At 43.3% G+C, this 14,282-nt stretch overlaps 1 protein-coding gene across 2 annotated transcripts in view; it reads left to right on the top strand.

The window, feature by feature from the left end:
• The window catches only part of LOC140398200 (serine/threonine-protein phosphatase 2A 65 kDa regulatory subunit A beta isoform), a 62,429-nt gene extending 51,112 nt beyond the window's left edge, over window positions 1–11,317 (top strand). The window contains exons 12-16 of one of the 2 annotated variants that reach the window (XM_072486565.1): window positions 4,287–4,441; window positions 6,763–6,905; window positions 8,141–8,232; window positions 8,937–9,020; window positions 9,748–11,317. In XM_072486565.1, coding sequence (XP_072342666.1) covers window positions 4,287–4,441; window positions 6,763–6,905; window positions 8,141–8,232; window positions 8,937–8,995 — 449 coding nt within the window. In that variant the 3' untranslated portion in view covers window positions 8,996–9,020; window positions 9,748–11,317. The remainder of the gene's footprint in view (window positions 1–4,286; window positions 4,442–6,762; window positions 6,906–8,140; window positions 8,233–8,936; window positions 9,021–9,747) is intronic. The other variant, XM_072486566.1, reaches the window with a different exon arrangement.
• The last annotated feature ends 2,965 nt before the right edge of the window (window positions 11,318–14,282 follow it).

The following is a 14,282-nucleotide window of genomic DNA, read 5'->3' on the forward strand; positions in this document are numbered from 1 at the left end:
CACAAACAGTGACCCAAGCCAGAATCGAACCTGGGACCCTGGAGCTGTGAAGCAATTGTGCTATCCACAATGCTACTGTGCTGCCTTGATGTGTACAGCCTTTCCAGAGAGAACAATTGCTAGACATCCTCCATATTCATTCAATACTGCAATCTCCCACACAACAATTAGAATATAAGTTTGAATGTATGGTCTAAAATGAAAATCTGAAACCCTAAATTAAATTAATTTTTTAAAATTTAAAAATAAAGTTCCAATCAAGGGGCAATTTAGCGTGGCCAATCCACCTACCTTGCACATCTTTGGTTTGTGGGGGTTGAAACCCTTGCAGACACTGGGAGAATGTGCAAATTCTACATGGACAGTGACCCGGAGCCGGGGCTGAACGTGGGTCCTCGGCGCTGTAAGGCAGCAGTGCTAACTACTACACCGCCCAATTAAATTTCTAAGTTTACAAATAGTCGTTGGGTAGGACAGAACTTGAGTCTTGCTGAAAACATACATTTTGTTGAAGCTTTCTGTCTTGCCCTCATCGGGACGATCGCAAGGTTACCAATAGCGGGGAGCATGCCGTGTGAAAAGAGAGTGCTGATTGGTTGGCAAGTGGATTCAGGCTGGTAGAGGCATTGCCATGGAGAATGTACCAGAAATCTTTCAGTCAGCTATTCTCCTTTTAAAATGTTGGTGGCGTGCATTCCTTGTGTTGCAGCTCACCGCTGACTAGCGGTTGGAATTCCATGCATAGGACAAATGTTTGTGCAGCAGTTGGCTGCCTGTCAAGGTTTGGCTAAGATTAATTTACAGTAAACATGCAAACTTCCTTTGTGGAATGTGTCACAAATGCTGGCAGTAACCCATACTGGACAAATGGGATTGCAGTCAGCCCAAGAGGAGTCTTGATAGATCAGCACTTTGCAGAACAGTAAACAAGACTAGGGAGACGTGCAGAGTAGCAGCTTTCACTCGTGTCCCTGTTTAGATTTTTTTTAAAAATCCTTGTTTCAAACAGTAAACAATTTTTTTCCTCCATCCTCTTATTAGACTAATTGGAAAATTAATGCTAGGAGTTTATGCTGATACTGTGGAATTAATGTAAAACTATTTAATTATCTCAAAGACAAACTGGAGGGTGTCTAAAAGGAAATATAGAGCTGTAAAAGAAAGTTTGTCGTCTTTTTGAACATCGGAATTATTGCAATCTAACCTTTTTATTACAAATTTGCAGTACGTTTTCATCAGGTCACCCTTAAACTCTGAACTCTTTCAGACCTGTAATGGTGCCCCTGACAGGGGTGGCTCATGACAACTCTCCATTGTAATCGATGCAGGAAATTATTATAACCCTTGAAATGGTTAATAGCTGAACTACCTCAGCCTTGTGTATAGCTGGGACCTTATAGTGAACAGAAGCTTTAATTTGAAAGAAGTAGCAAGAGCATATGTGATCTGTCACCAGGCACCAATAGATAATTTAATTGAAGCACAGTTTCCTTGACAACCCTAAACGAAAATATATTGATATCTTGTGGAAGATTGCATGCAGACCATTTTCCACAATGTATTCCATAGGCTCAACAATCACATCAGTATCCCTTTCAAACAAGTGGGTAAAAAATGTGAATTCATTTGATCAGCATCCTTTGTAGCTTTGTAATAATTTTAAAAGAGCAATCTCAAAGATCACCATATTTTCCCTTTTTGTCTTTCATCTATGAAATACCTGTTAAACAATTAATATCTCTCTATCCGTATTAGTATTTTCATGATGGAGAAAGGCAATTACTCATACCTGAAATGTGGATCATCTTGGGCATGTGAAATAAAACCTCCATTCCTCCCTGGAACTGAAGTTTGTCTCAAATAAGGCACATGCCTAGCCCCCATATCTTGCATCATTCATAATTAACTTATTTCATATGGAATTACATACTTCATATTATGAAGAATAAAACTTAGAAATAAAAATAAACCATTTGCTCAGTTGCTCATGTCCTATTTGGCTAGTTTTAAATAAAATCTAGATTTCTGGAGCAAAAACTATTAATACAATTTAATTAAACAGACAGTAGATGGACAGGAGGTGTTCAGTCAGGTCATTTGCTAGCCTGTTTACTTGGACAGCCATATTAGCATCACCCCAGAAACAAAGCACTGTTGGAGGCACCAAGGCTTCCACGTGGAACCAACAAGTGTTGGCTTTAATAAATCTGAAATCTGCTGAACTTTGTGCCCGGCACCATTGTTGGCCTTCCCACTGATAGAGGGATACTGCCAGCTAGGTTGCTTTAAAGTTCCATTCACAAATCTCTCACAACCACAATTGTCTATTCACAAATTCATCCAACAGTACACATTTGGCACAGAGGAACAGGGTTCCTCTGGAAATTGAAACGTTTCTGCCATCTTAGTGGGGTATAGATTTTCTTGGAAGCCTTCCGTTGAAGACCACATTATGATGTAGCAGAAATTACTGTGACAGTGCTAAATCCGAGGCAGGAACTGCCAAGCTTAACAGAATTCTAAAATTAAATTGCTTTTGCAGCAATCAGTTAAATATTCCGTAACTCTGAAGTAGCTGGTTTGGTTAAGCTATGTTGAATAATGGTGATGAGCGCGCTCAGTGTGAAAGAAGCAGTGCCAGCATTGATCTGAACCTGTGACAGGATCTAGCTACATGAGCACTCTTATTCTGGTTTTAAATAATAATTGGCAGGCGATTTTTATTTTCTTTCCTCAGTTGTACCACTTGTTAGGCGTAAATGTGTCAGTGAAACATGAATTTGTTATTGATATCTATTTACCTCTGTCAGCTTGGGGACAGAAGTAGAATGAGAAGAACATTGTGTACCCAAGACAGGGTTGTGATTTGGTAACAGGCACGTAAGCACTTATCAATTACACTTCATGGATGACAGCTACACAAGTGATGTATTCAATTGATGCTCGAAGTCCTTCCTGAATTAAAAAAACTCAGGTGCACTTCACCTCGTATGAGAACATTTTAATACTTTCCAGCTTTTTAGCTGTTTAAATGCGATTTTTAAAGTAATGTTATCAGTCAAGAGACATTATACACAGTCAGGGTGATATAGAGCCTGTATTCAGACATGTCTTCATTTTCACAAATCCGAGGTGGAGAATGTGATTTGTGTGTTTAAAGCTGGGGGACAAGATCTTTTCCATGATGCCAACAGCTCTGCTATTGGATCAATTCCTCAAGAAGGGCAGGAGTCATTTAATTATAAATAACTACTTCAGGAGCATGTTATTAATCCAAAGATCCTGATCACAAATTAGACCTGAACCTTTCCCGTCTGGATAAAGTTACCTCGGATTTTGTATTCCAGTTGGAGATATTTGAACAATAATCATTTGCTACATAGTGCACTCTTTACGGTAGCACAGTGGTTAGTATTGTTGCTTCACAGGGCCAGGGACCCGGGTTTGATTCCTGGCTTGGGTCACTATCTGTGCGGAGTCTGAACGTTCTCCCCGTGTCTGCGTGGGTTTCCTTCGGGTGCTCCGGTTTCCTCCCACAAGTCCCAGAAGAATTTGACATTCTGAACTCTCCCTCAGTGTACCAGAGCAGGCCCGGAGTGTGGCGATTAGTGGATTTTCACAGTAACTTAATTGCCGTGTTAATGTAAGACTACTTGTGACACTATTCAAGATTATTATTGCTGAATCAGCTTTTTGGTATTTATTTTGTTAAGTGCAGTTTTGCATTGTGTTCATTTGAGACCAGTTGAACCATTCATATATTAAATGTGTTGCACTTGTTTTTAGTGCAACTTCTGACAGTGATTTAAGAGGTCTTTTTAACACCATTTTCCAAGTATTCTAAATTGTTTTTGGCCCATTATTCACTGGTTTCCCAGCCTCGCATTTCGGGGGTACACCGATGATGCGCTGGGGAATCCCTCTAGGAGGTTCCTCCATAAGGGTTTACTTGGCAATTGTCTAGGAGTGCCAACTTCCTCTGGACAATTGTGCTGACAGAAGAAATTTAAATTGCTAACTTCGGATGGTTCTGCCAGTTTTGCCCTGACGGTTACTCTGAAAGAGTTCAAGGAAAAAAAATCACTTTTAACTCCAGAGAGAATGTGCAAGCTCCACACGGACAGTGACCCAGGGCCGGGATTTGAACCCGGGTCCTCAGCGCCGCAGTCCAGTGCTAACCACTGCGCCACGTGCCATCCCCAGCAACTAATACTTTTGTATTCACAGTAATAATTGCCTGGTCAGTTCAGATCACTGGTTGACCTATGGGTTCTGCATTCTTTCAGTATATGCCATTCGAGAGGCTGCCACGAACAACTTGACAAAGCTGGTGGAGAAGTTTGGCAAAGACTGGGCAGAGTCTACTATTGTGCCGAAAGTCCTGGCCATGGCTAGTGATCCCAACTACCTTCATAGAATGACCACACTGTTCTGCATTAATGTGAGTATAATTCTGTTCAGCTTGTATTAAGTTTAAAAAGTACTGGGGGGTTTTCCCGATGCAGTGAATATATAGTTTTGAGTTCAGTGTGGATTGAGTTTTCAAAGAACTGAAATTTATTCGTTCGTGGGATGACAAGGCCAGCATTTATTGCCCATCTCTAATTACCCTTGCGAGGTAGTGGTGAGCTGCTGCTATAAACCGTTGCAGTCCATGTGTTGCAGGAACAACCACAGTGCCATTAGGAAAGGAGCTCCTGGTTTCTGACCAAGTGACAAATTCTATATTATCATCCATGTAGGAGCTCTGTAGTGTCTTGTTCAATCTATGTATTTAAGATCTGCACTAATCACTTAACCATGTTTAACCTATCCATCCCACTTGCTGCGCCAGTGTTAAATACTGCCAGTGTGAGTGGGCAGCAGTTTGCTGAGCTACAATCCGAGATGAGTACCCCATCGGTTAAAAGACGAGTTCAAAGCTCAATCATGGAGTGTCTTAGTTGGGTTTTCTCAGTTGGAAACTTTGTCATTTTGCTTTTGGGTTGTCTCGTGAAATTAACTAGTCAGATAGAGATTCCGTCAAACAACATTTCCATGTGCCTGTCAGTATTTGTATGAAGGTGCTTATTAATGTTTATGGAGATTTTTTATTACAAAGCTAAATACAAAGATAGGAATGCTGGGTTAGCCTTCGTTATTTTTAAATTGCAATTTTATAGTTGCAGGAAAATGTGGCGACATTAGTTTTAGTTAACTTGTAAACCATAGTGGGGCGGCAGGGTGGTGCAGTGGTTAGCACTGCTGCCTCACAGCGCCGAGGACCGGGTTCGATCTGGCCCCGGGTCACTGTCCATGTGGACATTCTCCCCGTGTCTGCGTGTGTAAGGTAGGTGGATTGGCCACACTAAATTGCCTTGAATTCGGAAGAAAGAATTGGGTACTCTAAATTTATAACAAAAAAGATTTAAATTTCTTTTTTAAGAAAAAAAAACTTGTAAACTGTAGTTATTTAAATAGTGTCCCTGGACACATTAGTTATTAAATTTCTATTGGATTTCCTTATTTGTTAACTTATTATTATGTTATTTCTCACTTTAAAATGTATTTTATTCCAAACATGTGTAAAAAAAACCAGCAACATGTACAAAAACACACTCCACAAACTCAGTCCATAGTTTGTACAGTTGTACCCCGCCCGCCGGCGAACAGTTCCTCGAGCACTATCATGAACAACCCCCACCGTGTCTCAAAGCCCTCTGCTGACCACTTCAACTCAAATTTAATCATTTCCAATCGTAGAAAATCGTACAAGTTCCCCAGCCAGGCCTTCACTTCCGGCGGAGTATCCGACCTCCAATTTAGCCAGATCCGTTGCCAGGCAATTAGAGAGGTGACGGCCGCCCCCTTTTCCTCCAGCAGGTCCGGCACTTCTGATACCCCAAAGATTGACACCATTGAGTTCGACCTGATTTCTATCACCGCAATTTTAGATAGCGTCCCAAACGCTTCCCAGTATCCCTCCAGCTTCTCACAAACCCAGAACATGTGCACATGATGGCCCTCTCCCACACTTTTCGCACTCTTCGGCCAACCCTTGGAAGAATCCACTCACCTCGCCTGGGCCATATGTACCCTGTGCGCCACCTTAAACTGAATCAAACTCATCCTCGCGCAGGAGGAGGTTGCATTCACCCTACGCATCGCCTCGCACCACAGTCCCCAGCCTATCTTCCTCCACTCCCCCTACGCCTCCCATTTGTTCTTGATCCTCACCTCCTGCGCGCCCCACCCGCTGCTCCCCCAACCATGTGTGTGTGTATAAATCCTACACTTTTCATAAACCCCTTCACACACACCACCATCACATCACCGTCTCCAATTCGCCAACCCCCCTTTCTATCTCTGCCTCTGTAGCAGTGCCCTCTTTACCCTCAGCACCTTCCCTGTCCATATAACTCTGAAATCACCGTCTCCAGTTTATTCAGTTATTTCTAATGCTGTTGCCTGAAAAAAAAACTTTATTTTGAACAGTTGGTCATATTTTGAAGCTTGCAGGATATTTTTTCAAAATACTACATTTGAAAGCAATGGTATTTTGATGTGTATAGGCAGAAGGTGCTGAATGTCAGTAGAGAGCTAAGGGAGGCAGCGAGTGCAGCCTGGTGCTTCTCTTCAGCCCTTTGTTCCTGTACGTGCTTAGATCATGTTGGAACAGTTCATGTGTTGTCCAATCTGCTGATTAAAAGCTTTAGTATCACAAAAATGACCAATGATATTATGCTCTTTGAGTGAACATTCCTTCTTCTGATGAATTTTCAGGTCCTCTCTGAAGCCTGTGGCCAGGATATCACCGCAAAACAAATGTTGCCAACGGTTTTACAGATGGCAGGTGATCAAGTGGCAAACGTTCGCTTCAATGTGGCTAAGTCGCTGCAGAAAATAGGACCGGTTTTAGATGCTAAGTAAGTTTTGTGGAAGATTAACTGGGATTCCGGACTAGGTTATAGAACGGCAAATCTCTTGTCACTGCAGTTAGGGCCAGGGCAATAGTTCTGTGGCCTCTCATTCTTATTCTTGGAACAGTTGATTATCCTTGAGCTTAAATGGAACTTAAGACTCCAGAGTGAGTGGACCTGGTTGAAATTGTTGGCAGTGGTTATACTTCAAACAATTTGAGCGAATGCTTAGAAATGGTTTATTTGCCTGTTCCCAATTTTCTTCCCTGTCTCTTTCCCTTCCTGACGTCAGGGCCCCACAATGCAGTTAATTTTGCAGGTAAGATCTGCCAAATTATCCATTATACATCGAGTGAGAGTGCCGATGGCTGACTAACTGTAGGAGCCTTTACAGCTAAATCTAATCACACCCTTACTCTACTCTCGTGTGGGCAGCACGGTAGCACTGTTGCTTCACAGCTCCAGGGTCCCAGGTTCAATTCCTGGCTTGGGTCACTGTCTGTGTGGAGTCTGCACGTTCTCCCCATGTCTGCATGGGTTTCCTCCGGGTGCTGCGGTTTCCTCCCACAAGTCCCGAAAGACATGCTGTTAGGTAATTTGGTCATTCTGAATTTTCCCTCTGTGTATCTGAACAGGCGCTGGAACGTAGAGACGAGGGGATTTTCACAGTAACTTCATTGCAGTGTTAATGTGAATGGAAGACAATTCTTGATGTACATTCACTCTTTGGTTGTTAATTCCAACAGCTCCATTATTATTATAATGTGCACGCTGTCAGGTGGTGATCATTGAACTGCAACTGGGGACGAGTGAAAACTTTGGGGTAATTTTAACTTTAGGTAATAGTGGAAAATGTGTGGTCTTGGGTTAGTTGCCAACCTGCCACGTTCTCTGTGGAAAGGACACTGATTTCCTACTGACTATTCTCTGGCACCACCATGTCAAAATTCACCCTTTAGGTGATTTTCCTTCTTCCCAACCACTTCTCATTCCCTTTCCCAAAGAATAGGAGCCCAATTACAGCGCTCACTCCTGTCCAGCTACGGTCAGCAAACCCATTCCCGACGAGTGAGAAGTCTATGGTGAGGGCAGGTGGGAGGAGGATTAGAGTAAATTTTAACCAAAATGCAATATCCAGTGCTATTGTGACCTTTAATGGAATAAATTGAAAGTACTATTTCTGGTTTTTGCTTGACATTCTGGTTTCCAGAAGCTAAAATGTTCCTTTTTTTGCATCACAGCACTTTACAAACTGAAGTCAAACCAATATTGGAGAAACTGAGTCAGGACCAAGATATGGACGTAAAATACTTTGCGCAGGAAGCTATAACTGGTGAGTTGCTTGGGGCTGATTTAGCGCAGTGGGCTAAATAGCTGGCTTGTAAAGCAGACCAAGGCCAGCAACGCGGGTTCAATTCCCATACCAGTCTCCCCGAGCAGGCGCCGGAATGTGGCGACTAGGGGCTTTTTCACAGGAACTTCATTTGAAGCTTTCTTGTGACAATAAGCGATTTTCATTTCTTTCATTCATTTTACTGCTGTTTTAGATTTGGTGTTGGTATAGATATTCCTTCAAGCACTTGACACCTGTTTCATTGATCTAGTTATTTACGTATTGCCAGATCTCTGAAGCTGAATACCACCCGAATGCTCCAATCATGATTTATTTCATGATGAAGTGCCATCTGTTGACGTACTCCAAAGAGGTAGTTGAGGCTAGAGTCAGTTAACCAGATGATCACGTAATAAACTGCATGTAAGTAAGCTTCTGAAGTACAAGAAAGAATTGAATAGTACCAGTATGTCTAAATGTCTAAAACACATTTTATGGATTAGAAATTCTGAAAGTAACCTGACTGGATGTTCTCTTTAAAAGTAAGTAATTTACACTGGGAAAACTAGGGAGACAATGGAAAACTAGGGAGACAATTGAATAGAAATAAAACATGCTGCTGTAATGTTTGGAAGGAGCAGCCAATAAATGAACTAACACTTGTTTATGATCAGAAAACTTTTAATGCTGGAATTATCTTGCAGAGCTGTCACCTTTAGCTCAGCAGAAGCAATCACCTCGGAGTCAGAAGGTTATATGTTAAAGACCAACTACGGAGACTTGAACAGGTGACCATGGCCTAATGCATTTGGGCATTAAACTGGGACCCATCTGCCTTGTGGGCTGGGTGTAAAAGATGCCATGGCACTATTTTAAGAAAGGCAGGCGAGTTCTCTCAATTCTGGTCAACATTTATTCCTCAACCAACGCAACCGCACAGCTTATTCAGCCACTTTTAGTGGGACCTTGCTGCGTTCATCACAACTGCCACGCTTTCCTACTCTACAGGAATGACCGAAATTCAAAATTGTTTAATTGGATGCAAACCATTTTGGGATATCCTGGAGTTGGCAGATGTCATTGATATGCAAGTTTATTTTTAAAAACGTTGTCACCCTTCTGACAAGTTCTTTGAAGGGAAGCCCTCGTCTGCTCCTCCTGTTCGCTGTACCCCAAACATTTCAAAAATTCAAAGTACAGATAAGAGTTGGTAGAAGCTGGTAGGCTTTGAATGAACAGGAAATAAATAATGATTCTAAATAATTGAAATAATTTAGAATGCACAAGTGATCTGCCAATATCTAAGAGAATGATGGTAATATCTCAGTTTGGGCCCATCATTGGTTTCCTACCCAAAATGTTGTCTTTAGTTTTCTCCCTTTTAGAAATCCCATCTGATTTATTGTGTATTCCAATCCTGTTCTGGTTTAAATTCAGGCTGTCGGTGCTGACATTTGTATTTGCTTTTCTTATCTAACCCGTAAAATAATATGTGCTTCTCTTTCCTTTGTCTAGTTCTTGCTTTGGCATAGAAAGAAAAAAAATAACGAAATCAAGGATATATCTCTCCAAATCTGTAGTAAGATCCTCCCGCTGGTGCTGACGTTGTTAAAAACTTTGTGTTCCAATATTCCTTTTAAAAACAACCCTGGAAAATGTAAATGTATCATTGGCAGAGTCACTGGATTTTGGTTGCATTGGGCACCCTCAAGTCTGCAATTCGCTGCTGCCTAAATTTAGCTTGAGTGATTGTGATTGTGAGCTACGTTTATTTATTTTCATTGGTTGTAGTGTACCCAGTGACATTATGTATCTAAAAGGTTCAGCTGTTGACTACAAAGAAAATGGGGGATGTGGGATTGTGTTGAAGTGGTGATTACTTAGCTGGCCCCCTCAATAATGTGACAACCACTACACCAAAATTCACTTGTATTCAAAAGTTGGCAGCATGTTGTGTTCTCTCTGTCACAAAGGACTTGTGTATTCCAATGGCAAATGCAGACATTAATCCCAAAGCTGAAGATGCTGGAAATGGGCGGCAGGTCTGCTGCCTGTAAGAGAAAGGTCGATTAATGTTTCGGTCTGGAGTCCACCTGAGATGTTAATTGATTTTTCACTTTAAACTGCTGAACAACCTGCTGTGTATTTCCCTCGTTCTCACACTTTTTATTGTCCATCATTGTTGATTACATAGACTTGTGGCACAATTATCTTAACAACTGCAGATGTTCGCTTTTATTCAAAAGGCGAATAACTGTAGTCCGTTTTCTAATCAAATAGGGAAGGAATTGCTGTGATTTCGACTGAGTCCACCACCTCTATTTAGATTCATTCATTTCACTGAACTTAACATTGGTGCCAACAGAAATTGTGGGGTATTGAATGATTTAATAATTTCCCCTGTTGGGCTGCATTGCATTGTATTCCATTAGTTATGTAGATTTTCCAACTTGTGTCTGAGACCCGCAGAGCAGAAATCGTGTCATTCCAGTCGACGAGGCTACTTGAGTTTTGGAAGCTATGTCAAAAGTGCAAACCTTGCGTTTTTACAGTTGAAAGTTGCTTTCAACATTGGTCTTTGTGAAAAATTTTAGATCATGATAGATGGAATTTAACTCATTTGCCAGTTTTTTTTTTCCCTCCTAGTTTGTATATTACATTATTATGTTGTCCTATCACCCTAATAAAGCAGAAAATGGATAAACTCTCTTGTTTGCAAACTTTAGAAAACTGCAGGGTTAGATTCTTCATGACTTTTATTGACTGAAATATATAAGAAGTGCATGGTATGTGATTGTTCCCTGCTGTTGTTTTCCTTTTAAAATTGATGTGCATTTTATTGCTGTACTGTTTGCTAATTTTGCCTTTAACTACTCCAACATACAATAGTTAATTCAAAATTTGTCATTGAAATGGATGTAGCAGATTGATTCCAACGAATCTGGTCAAAGTGGAGAGACAGATTGACTGTAGCAGACTGCACCCTTTTTGATGTCTTGTAAACCTCATCTTAACTCGAGTATAAATTTGAGGATGTGCCAATTTACTCTGGCTTTTGCTGTAATAAAGTCGTGCATTCACAAAGCTTTAGAGTAGCAAAGCTTCAGTGCTGCATTTTCTTCCTGAAGACTACACTTTTTCAGACATAGCTACAGTACTGGTTTTGCTTGCATTGCCTGCTCCCTAACACATGCAGTGGGTTTTCCCTCTGTTGACATTTGCTTTGTACAAAATATACATCTGCAGCATGTTTGTGGGACAACTAATAATTTTGTTTTGTAGGCCTGAGAAGCTGGCAGTAAAGCTATTCACTATACTTTCTGTCCCTTAGCTAATGTTATATCCATGTAGCCCCTTAATCCCACGGGCTTTAATTTTGTTAACAAGTCTATTATGTGGTAATTTATCAAACGTCTTTTGAAAGCCCATACGCAAATCAACCGCATTATCCTCATCAACCCCTCTTCTACTTTGATAAAATCCTCAATCAAGTTAGTTAAACACAATTTGCCTTCCATACATCCGTATTGGCTTTCAATTATTAGACGTCTCTAAATGCATTTAATTTTGCCCCAGCTCATAGAAGATTTCCCCATCACTAGGCTGACTGGTTGTAATTTCCCTGCCCCTGCATGTGGAGCGAAACAGTGCAATGGGGAAGTGGCCTGGTGCATCAGGCACAGGTGATGTTCCACGTAGGTTGCAAAAGGCATGTGCATCGTAGCTTGTGCTCCCCAAATCAAACTGCTGCAACGGCGACAACTACCTGTTAATGCAGAAAATGAACAAAACACCTGGGGCGAAATTCTCCCCCAACGGCGCGATGTCCGCCGACTGGCGCCAAAACGGCGCCAATCAGACGGGAATGCTCCGCATCTTTGGGGGCCGAGCCCCAACATTGAGGGGGCTAGGCTGACGCCGGAGGGATTTCCGCCCCGCCAGCTGGCGGAAATAGAGTTTGGTGCCCCGCCAGCTGGCGCGGAAATGCGGCGCATGCGCGGGAGCGTCAGCGGCCGCCGACAGTTTCCCGCGCATGCGCAGTGGGGAGAGTCTCTTCCGCCTTCGCCATGGTGGAGGCCGTGGCGGAGGCGGAAGGGAAAGAGTGCCCCCACGGCACAGGCCCGCCCGCGGATCGGTGGGCCCCGATCGCGGGCCAGGCCACCGTGGGGGCACCCCCCAGGGTCAGATTGCCCCGCGCACCCCCCCCCCCCCCCCGGAGCCCGCCCACGCCGCCTGGTCCCGCCGGTAGATACCAGCTTTGATTTACGCCGGCGGGACAGGCAATTTCTGGCGGGACTTCGGCCCACGCGGGCCGGAGAATCAAGCGGGGGGTCCCGCCAACCGGCGCGGCCCGATTCCCGCCCCCACCCAATCTCCGGTACCGGAGACTTCGCCGGGGGCGGGATTCACGGCGGCCAACGGCCATTCTCCGACCCGTCGGGGGGTCGGAGAATGACGCCCCTGATGTGGTCAGATACAACATGCCCTGTCAATATTCTCCCAACCAACATTTGGTTGTGTGATTAAACAGCAAATGCTATATGGTCAGAACATAAAATGCTCAAGGGTCAGGTAGCATCAGTTAACATTTCAAGTCAATGACCTATCAGAATGTGAATTATTAACTGGTTCCCTTTCTGGAAACGCTGCCTGATTTTTCTGTTGCTGGCATTTTAAAGCTGATTTCCAGCATCTGCAGACATTGTTTTTGAACCAGCAGATTTATTGTAGAAATTGGCCACCACCTGCAGACCACTCATTGATACCCACGTTTGAGTTGCCATGTGGGCCCCCACAAAAATGTGACCTGATTTATTTTTTGAAAAAAAGATTAGATTGGGTTGCTGGGTTGTGGGGATAGGGTGGAGGCATGGCCAGGGTGCCCTTTCCACAGGCCGCTGCAGACTCGATGGACCGAATGGCCTCCTTCTGCACGGTAAATTCTATGATAGGCAATATAAGGTCATATTAGATGTTGTCATTGATACTGCATTCGACAAATTCACTGCATGCACTAATTTACATTATTTGATGAGCTAGACTGGTTTAATAATCTTTATTCGTGTCACAAATAGGCTTACGTTAACACTGCAATGAAGTTACTGTGAAAATCTCCCTAGTCGCCACACTACGCCGCCTGTTCGGGTACAGAGGGAGAATTCAGAATGTGCAATTCACCTAACGAGCACGTCTTTCGGAACTTGTGGGAGGAAACCAGAGCAACCGGAGGAAACCCACACAGATATAGGGAGAACGTGTTGACTCCGCACAGACATACATTGATCCAAGCCAGGAATCGAACCCGGGCCCTTGGCGTTCTGAAGCAACAGTGCTAACCGCTGTGCTACTGTGGTGATGTTTTGATCGAGAGGGTGAAGTTGCTTTCAGTGGCATCACTTGCAGAGCCATGGAATTTTTAAAAAAAATTTGAGTACCCAATTAATATTTTCCAGTTAAGGGGCAATTTAGTGTGGCCAATCCACCTATCCTGCACATCTTTGGGTGTTGGGGCGAAACCCACGCAAACACGGGAAGAATGTGCAAACTCCACACAGGCAGTGACCCAAACCCGGGACCTCGGCTCTGTGAAACCATGGATTTTTAGAAGGTGCTGAGAGTGACATCATGGAGTGAACCAGCTGATGCTCAGGGAGACAACGAGTGGCACAGTGGTTAGCACTGCTGCCTCACAGAGCCAGGGACCTAGGTTCCATTCTGGCCTTGGGCGACTGTGGAGTTTGCACATTCTCCCTGTGTCTGTGGGTTTCCTCCAGGTACTCTGCTTTCCTCCCACAGTCCAAAGATACGCAGGTTAGGTGGGGTTATGGGGAATAGGGTGGGGGAGTGGGCCGAGGAAGGATGCTCTTTCGGAGGGCCGGTGCAGACTGGATGGGTTGAATGGCCTCATTCTGCATTGTAGGGGTTCTATGAACGCAAATCCAGAGTACCCACACCGGTGTAAATCTTTCTGTTCAGCTGAGCTGTGGTGACTGATGGGGCATTGTGTACTGCTAATGTGATTATTAGCAGGTTTATTTGGTAGGAAGAGT

Source organism: Scyliorhinus torazame, chromosome 21 (genome assembly GCF_047496885.1).
Source record: "Scyliorhinus torazame isolate Kashiwa2021f chromosome 21, sScyTor2.1, whole genome shotgun sequence".
NCBI classification, from domain to species: Eukaryota; Metazoa; Chordata; class Chondrichthyes; order Carcharhiniformes; family Scyliorhinidae; genus Scyliorhinus; species Scyliorhinus torazame.